This window comes from Carassius carassius, chromosome 33 (assembly GCF_963082965.1).
Source record: "Carassius carassius chromosome 33, fCarCar2.1, whole genome shotgun sequence".
In the NCBI taxonomy this organism is placed as follows: domain Eukaryota; kingdom Metazoa; phylum Chordata; class Actinopteri; order Cypriniformes; family Cyprinidae; genus Carassius; species Carassius carassius.
The window spans coordinates 14,922,858-14,931,775 of NC_081787.1; the positions used below are offsets into that span (position 1 = coordinate 14,922,858).

The 8,918-nt window shown below is 38.9% G+C and overlaps 1 protein-coding gene across 1 annotated transcript in view; it reads right to left on the bottom strand.

The window, feature by feature from the left end:
• Positions 1-8,303, bottom strand: part of LOC132114131 (A disintegrin and metalloproteinase with thrombospondin motifs 2-like) — a 160,700-nt gene extending 152,397 nt beyond the window's left edge. Inside the window, exons 1-2 of the mRNA XM_059522258.1 lie at positions 8,062-8,303; positions 5,725-6,122 (exon numbers count right to left, since the gene is read on the bottom strand). Coding sequence (XP_059378241.1) covers positions 5,725-6,122; positions 8,062-8,146 — 483 coding nt within the window. The 5' untranslated portion in view covers positions 8,147-8,303. The remainder of the gene's footprint in view (positions 1-5,724; positions 6,123-8,061) is intronic.
• Positions 8,304-8,918: the final 615 nt, after the last annotated feature.

The following is an 8,918-nucleotide window of genomic DNA, read 5'->3' on the forward strand; positions in this document are numbered from 1 at the left end:
GCTGATTTTACTGTGTATTAATAAGAGAGTAAAGTGTAAGTCAGTCACAACCAAAAAATGTACACATTTCAATCATGATCCAAACCAAAACAAACTGTTTTTACTCCATCAAAAACAAAAACAAATGAAACACATCAGCATCTGGAAGCCTGGAGGTGTAAATGCGTAAAAAAAAAAAAGGGTGATATCATCCTGTTTTGCTACTTATAAAACTGCACCAATTACACCTAGAAACAGATAAATGAAAGGAGTGAGAAGAAGGCTCTCAGGAGCTCCAGGTAAACAAGCTGCTAAATGGTCTGCGCTAAGCATCAAGGCCCATGGATATTGGGTGAGACACACTGGTCATCTATTCCGGAACAGAAAGGGCTAAATCAGGTCAAACACCTCAAAAGATGTGATTTTGATACCTTTGTTTTAGTGTGTGTGCGTGTGCGTATATGTGTGTGTGTGTCAGTAACACTGTGTTTCTGACACCTTTGTGACACAATTTTCGTGACTCTCCATACTTGTTAATCCTTAGTTTATGAAGAAAAAGCAGCTTTAATTTGGTAAACTAGCACAGGCTCAATAACAACAACCATTTGCAACTTCATGACAATTATCCTGTTGGAACAACTGCACTCTTGTCTGTGTGATGTTGCTTTAATTTAATGAAAGAATATAAAACTCCCATAATAGACTTTAAAGCAGAAGCTGAGCACTTGGGCAATTTTTATATTTAATATCCAGTGTACTGCAACATCACTTTGTGTAATTGCTGTTCTTGTCATTCCAGCAATTTCAATTTTATGTCTGTACATTCTAATAAAGAATATATAGCAAACACATTTTACACAAAGTATTACCACAAGTAACACAAGTATATTTGTGCATTTGTGCTTTTTTTTTTTTATCAGTTCATGTGTTCCTGGGGAATCAAACCAACAAACCACTGCCATGGCTAATGTCAAAGAAATACAGATCAGAAATCTTCTGCTATTAAAATTTCATCTACATAATGTCTTTGCTCATGTGGAATTTCCTCATGTAGTACCAAAGGGAAGTCCCTTGTCTTTTTTATGTGTTCAGTGCACAAACTGTGAAATGGCTGCTGAATTGCAGTCAGTAGGAATTGGTAATTGCAGGTTATGAGAAACATTCCTGCCCTCGCGCTGAGCTGCTGACTGGCTGATAAAAGCCTCTTGATTGAGTAATTGTGGGTTTGAGAGCCACATTGCAGGACGGAGTCTGTAATCATAGCGTAATCTCTTGTTCGTTCAAGCCCAGCACCAGCCAATTCACACAAATTCGAACAAAAAGGGTCAATAACGGCTTCTCAGCAGAAAATTTATATAATGATTATACTCAGAAGTAAATGGCACTTCAGCTCCGCTAACTCAGCTTACCATGACAGTTATATCCATGGTGACACTAGTGCTTTTTGCTTGAGAAATGAAGTAACTGGCCTACAGTGTTTTCAGACTTAACCACCTGTGTCATTACCGGATCATCAACTCTTAAAATGACCAACTGACTCTGTTCAGTTGTTACAAGTGTTATTTAATAGCTCTGTGGCACTTATGGAACTTGAAATGGTTTAAGCCTGGAGTGGACCACTTTTAAACTACAGGAATGAGATTAGCTGGATGAGATCAAGTAATGCTTCAGAACTTCAAGCCAACCGCGAGTAAAAGTGAAGCAAGTGAAACAGATGTTCCACAACATGTAAGGCGAATGGAGTGCTAATGTTCCTCGTGGGACTCTATTCATCACCTCATCAAAATTAGACACGCTGCCTTAGTTATGTTGGAAGTGTTAAGGAAAAAATTAGATCTTTCAACAGGTCCTAAGGTATCAAATGGAACTTAAGTGGTATTGCATTTGACAAAAGCCAATAACCATATCTAAAGGGAGTTCACTCTGTAATTTGCAGCAACAAATTAATTGAAAGTCCTTTATTTTGAATATAAAGGTGTTGCAGATAAATAAACAGACCGGCAGACCAACCAGAAGACAGAGTGGAGATACTGTCGCTCTGTGAGTAAAGTCAAACATGACTGAATCTAGTGAACAACTTTGCCTTTTGGTGCTGATGCTGCTGTCAACTAACGCCAGCAATGCACACTATGATGATGGGCAGAGGGTCTGATTGATGGTATGAGAGCACTGCTGGATGCAGATTCGCCCCAAGAGATGAAAAGAGGAAAGAGTATAATTGCATGGGGCAGTGAAGTGTGTGAAAGGATTAGGCCTTGGCCACTCTTCAGCACACCCATATAAAAGACTGTCCCCCCAGGGAAGAAGTGCGCTGGCCTGCTTGTGTACGGAAACCAATGTGCCGACAGCATAATTCGTCTTCGATACACCTCTCCTCCCCTGCCTGTTTGTTATCTTAGCCTTGGCCTTGTCTTTCACCATCCATGGCATGTCTTTTCTGATCCTGCTCAGCTGCTCAACACTGTCTCAGTCTTCATTAATCAGGCCATATTACGAGCGCAAGCTTCCCCAGGTTGTGTGTTGGTGTCTTTCACCTGTCTGTTTGAACTTTCCTATCTGTTTGGTTCTCTGAATGCTGTCCTGTGAAAGTTAGCTGTTCGTTTAGTTGCAGTTAAAAGATGCCAACTGGCTCCCCACCAAGACTATGGACAAAAAAAAAACAGAAAGTAGTGAATATTAAACAAACGGTTCTGCCAAAAATGAAATTCCTGTCATCATTTACTTACCCTCATGTTGTTCCAAACCCGTATGACTTTCTTACTTCTGTGAAATAAACAATTCAATATTTTGAAGAATCTTCAAAGTTCATAGTGACCACAGCTGCTGAGCTCCAAAAAACTACCACAAAGAAGTCATATAACATATTTCAAAACTTTTGAAGCCATATAATGTTTTCTGTGACTGGAATCACAAAACCCTGCTTTTTATAATCCAGATCAAACACTATATATATAAACTGTAAATAGCACTTTCAAACCAAGCAGCTTTCTGTTGGTCATTAATGCAAATTTGCATGACCAACTTGATTGTATTCATTTAATTAATCATACAAAACCAAAAGAGGTGACCAGTCACACTGACATTCAAATAATCTGTTTTGTCAGCTTTTAAAAACATATATAAAGAGAGTCACTGCCTTTTGTTGCTTTCATTTTATATATTAGAAAATAGCACCTCATCATTCCATGAGTAGACAGGTTTAATTTTTCTAGCTTGTAAAAACAATAAAAACTTTTCCCTTGAGTCTCTGTAGTGCTAGTGTAACCTGCAACATCGGGCCATGCCCCACAATAAAACAGATGTATGCACCGTACAAAGAATTCTCAATTCTGCCTTACTAAACCAGACCCTCTGATTATCATGGATACATCCCACCTCTGACACATTTAAACCATGTAAACCTCTGATTTTTTGAAAAATAAAAGTGAATTTCTCTTCAGCCTATGTGACCTCTTGCTCGATGAGCAGATGTTTTGATTTCTTGCAGTTCCAGATATTCTGAAGAAATGGAACAATGACTTTCCACGTGTTTCTTGAATAACAAGTGGTTACTGCCACAATGTTTACCTACTTCCATCTGGCTGCTTTCCTGTCTCGTTAAAAAGCATTATATAGAAGCTACTGAGTGCTTGCCACTACAAAAACCTTATTGGAACATGAAAACCAAAAACAAGCTTCCGAATGCATGTGAATCAGGGTGTAACTTCAGGTTAAAAATAAATAAAATGAAGTCTCCTCGATATGTCTCTCTGAATATACTGAGCAACCCCAAAAACACTGAAAATGCACTCAAAGTACACTGCCATTAGCACGGCCACTCTTCATCACTCCTCTTTTGAGGAGTATCGCCCTCAGAGGAAATGGGGTTACTGAGTCTGTTCTATATGCAAGATGCCCACGGCTGTAGCCCTGGATGACCCTGAGAGTTTGAAGATGAAGGACAGCATGAAGACTGGGTTTAATCCTGTGGGCACTTTGCCCACTTGAACGTGCATACACAAACAAACTTACACAAGTGTGGACATATCTGTGCACAAGCACAGAAACACACACACACAAACACAGTATATACAGAAATGCCTCTAAGCTCTTCATATGGGGCAATATAAAGAGCAATGAAAATCTACAACACACACAAACAAGCAAATGAAACATACAAGAGACATACATACCAACTGGTATTCTAGATTTTTTGTCATAATATTTTCAGAGTTCATACTTCATAAACAACTTCATTGTGTTTAAGTGCAATTTTTACAACATTTAATGCACTTGAAATATATTTTAAATTCATCGTTGGATATACTTACATGCAAGAATTAGCAATACTAAAAATAACAATAAAAGTTCAGTGAAACTAACTCTGTAACAATCTATTTTGCATATTTCATATAATCCTAAATGTAATCATACAGTACTTCAGTCTACATACTGTATTTTGACGGTAACTTTCAATGTCTAATTAATATATCATTATAATTATAATTTTTAAGTGTGTGTGTGTGTGTGTGTGTGTGTGTGTGTGTAGCTAATTATTTTACAATTAAAAATGTAGTGCACAAGGGCTATTGGTGCTTCTACCAGTATATTCTAAGAGACCAACGGAGCAGACAGCAGTGCCCTCACTGGTACTGTGTAATTAATTTCTAAATCATCTATTTGACCTCTTAGTTTAATCTGTTTATGAAGTTTCTTCACTCTATTTATTTTCTTACTCTCTTTCTTGTTGTATAAAGATGTCAGCCACAGGGGGGGTATGGATCTCATGATCTCTGACAGACTCTCTGAGCTTCACATCTGGGCCCGTTTACAATTATAGTATTTATTTGAGTAAAGAAAAAAACCCTCCAGTAATTAACAAGAGACCTCTGCTCCAATCCTCACATCTGTCACTGCCATTAACACAGATCTCAGTACACACTAGTCACAAAGCACACTTTACCAATCAACTATTTATTTGCCTTTCAGCTTGTATTAGGAATATCCCTGGATACTCATAAAATCTATGACTACTGCATGAACTAAGAGAACATTCAGTAGTTTGTTGAAGAGACAGATAGTTTTAGGTAGCTTCAAGGCTTACTTTAAATACTCAAGGCACAAGACAAAAATTTAGGCTACAACCATAAAGGACTTTAGCAGGACCCTCATTACAGAGTCACATCCCTTGAAGGAAACGTTTACCCAAAAATGAAACTTTGTAGGAAACTCTCAGGCCATACAAGAATTCGTTTTTTCATTGGAACAGATTTGGAGAAATTTAGCATTACATCACTTGCTCACCAATGGATTCTCTGTAGTGAATGGGTGCCGTCAGAATGAGAGTTCAAACAGCTGATAAAAAAAGTATTTATTTAGATCTGATCTGTTTTGATCTGTGCATATTTCTCTCCTGATTCAGAGAACATGACTTTTGTACTGGAGGAAGCAATTTTTTGAATAGAGAACTTTGAAGTTTGAAGGTTTGAAGTTTCGAAGTTTAAAGTTAAAAAAAAGTTCTTGATGGATTTTTTTATGACAAATATGCAGCTTTTCACTTCACAAAACAATTTGATAACTCCACAAAAACACTCAATTTGCACAAAGATCTAAAAATATAGAAAGGATTAAACTCTTCTTTTTCATTAAAGTTTGTTTTCGATTTTAGCTATTTTTAATGGAATTGATTAGATTCATGAACAGTTTGTGTGAATTAAGCAGACATACTGGACACCACACAAAATGAAGGCCAATGTAGACACTTACCAGGCCGTCGCAGTTACTTATAGCTACGGAGGCTCCCTGTATGTCCGTAATGTCACCAACATACATGCAGTCGCTCTTCAAATGCTTGGAATGAGTGCCATCAGATTCCTGCCACTCCATCTTGGCTCCGGGGGCCACCAGGCGCGTGTTGCGCTGCAGACGCAGGTGAAACTCCCGGCCGAAGACGGTGACATTGTAGTACAGTCGCTCAGGCATGCCTCTTCCCGACTCATGGTGGGCGTGGGCGTGGTCGGCCGATGCCACCTCTCTTCTCCAGCGCCTACGGATCTGCCCCACTGCTGGACCAACCGATACCACATGGGACAGAAAACGCCCTTCTGCATCAGTAAGAACTGGCTTCACCAATCCATAGTCCCCCAGAATATGCTGCAGGGAATCTGCATTGAGTTACACACAAAGATTGTCAGTCAGACAGAACACATTGGTTGGTGACTTTCATGTGATGGTTTGCAGAAACAATGTTTCTTCTCATTAAATTTAAATTTAGATGTCTTTTTGTTGACACTTGAAATGCACATTCCTTTCCATGCAGCGAGTAAATGCACATGAGAAGCAATGGGTCAGACATGTCCGGGTGAAGAAACACATTAACACTTGTTTGACACCATTATTTCCAGATTTAATGACGCCTGTTTTTGCACAGACTGTGTGAAACTTTATGAAATGTGTGTTGTTCTGTGTCTATATCTATTATCTGCCTAAGTACTAAGATAAATAAAATGTGTCATTCACAAGACGCATGATAGATGTATTTACAATATTGAAATATATCAAGAAGAAACACAAAAACAGGCTCACGTAGGGGAAAAACAAAAGTAATTGACTTAAATTATCTCAAAAGATCACTCATGCTAAATGAGTGTCACAATACCTAATGAGCAACCTACCAAGGCAGCATTTTAAGCATCACAGGCACATTCAATCAGTTCAGCCTGCATTCAGTTCAGCTGATTTCCAACACACCTGTGATGCTCAGAAATGTTCCATGCATTCGCAAAAATATTGCATGCACCCTTAATATCCAAAATACTCCACTCACCTATGTCTAACCAAAAATTCTGCACATACCTGAACCCAAAAGTTCCACATGCACCTATAATACACAATAATATTTAATTCACCTGATGCACAAAAATAATGCGCCACTCATCTATGACTCCCCAAAAATGCTGCACACACTTATGATGCCTAAAAATGAAGCTCAAAAAAGCTTCTCTTCCATATGATGCTCATATAATGCAAACTCCCATGATACCCTATAATGCAACTGATGCAAAAATTCTGCACATCCCTATAATGCTTAAAAATGCTTCACTTACATATAATTTTCAAATATTCTGCACACATCTTTCATTATTTATAATAATTAATGCACCTGCTGCACAAAATATTTTCACACACCTATGATGCCTATACATGTAACTGATGCACAATAATGCTGCACACACCTATGATGCAAAAAAATCCTCCACTCACCTAAAATGCCCACACTTAGGATGCCTAACAATTATTCCAAAAATGCTTCAATTACCCATGTCCCTCAAAAATGTTGCAAACACCTATGGTGCCCAACAATGCTATCTAGGTAGATAACTCGCTAGGTTTTGAGACACGGCCGATATGTCAGTTCAAAGTGATGCTGAGCTCTGCATGAGCATCTCTGAAGAGAGCACTTACTGAACATTTAATACAATCTCTAATTTACAAATAACCATTACAAGTCACCAACAAACCGAAAGTTGTAGCATAAACAACCTTCAAATCTGTCTCTTCCAGAATCAAAAGTTCAGTGTCGGAGCTTTTATTTTAGCTTCTTTACGCAAAACGCACGTTTTGATTAAACGTTCCCAAATTATGAGAACATAATGGGGACAATTTATCATTATTATTATTAGTATTATTATTATTATTATTATTTCCTGCGGTACTTCCGCAATCAGAAAGATCGATATTGCCAGAGCGTCCGTCAAAGATCGCACACGCAAGTCAAAACAACAACAATAACAAAACATTTCCACCACACCAGACCTGACAATTAATTTCAGCAGCATGTGAAACAACCACACTCAAAACAAATAGTAATGACACAGCACACGAGAACGCTACGGCTGTTTATATTTCCTAAAGCTCCAGAGAATAGTTAAAAAGATTTTTTTAAAAAATAAAAAATAAAAAAGCCAGTCCCACAAGTTTCTTTCACACAGGGATAGGGGGACAGTGCGCAAAAATCTAGGTCTGGTGCGCACTGGGGTGGTACCGGGCAGGACATCTTGCGACGGGATGGAAGTGTAAATAGGTAAAGGCAGCCGCACGTACCTATGCTACTGGAGATATAAAGGCCATTCGTCTGCAGAAAGATCGGCAGGGTGATTAGGATAGTAAATCCGGCTGCGAAATCCATGGCAGCTCCGAACTGCGCAGGTGAGAGAGACGGACTTTGGGATCCAGCGTGTTAAAGTTCCCTGCGCGACCAGCAATCGCCACGCCAGCAACAGCCGCCCGCAACTTGCTGCAAAGTGCACTAGGAGAGAGCGCGTCTCTCTCTCTCTCTCTCTCTCTCTCTCTCTCTCTCTCTCTCTCTCTCTCTCTCTCTCTCTCTCTCTCTCTCTCATACACACACCCTCTCCCACCTCACATACATACTCTTACTAGGTTTCTCTGTCAACACCTGAATGCGCGCACGTTGAGCGCGCACGAGCTCTCCTCAGTGCGGAGCGACAATGGGATGCAGAATCATCTCGGACATCGCTGCAATATAAATATTGATATTTCGCATCTAATCAAATTTTGAGGACTTCAAACTGCACGTGTGAGTGACTGCTAAATTTTTAAATAGTCGCTGCTTCACGTCTAGAACTTTTACAAATAAAATGATTGTGTGAGGTTGTATTCCTAACGACCTGCTCAAACTTTTTGCAGGGCTTGATCACATTCAGTCACAGCATCTTCATCTAAAGCAATAGCGCCCCCCCGAACACGCACACAGACTGTCACTTATTCAACACTAGTCACAGGTAGACTCAAGCACCACTTCATCAACACAAAACCAGACGTGTTAATCTTACTACAATTATTTTTATCATTAATATTAAATAAGAAATATTTTTATTTACAATGGAAGAACAACAGTGTCATCCACACATGTATAAAATATTACACACAACATTATAAAT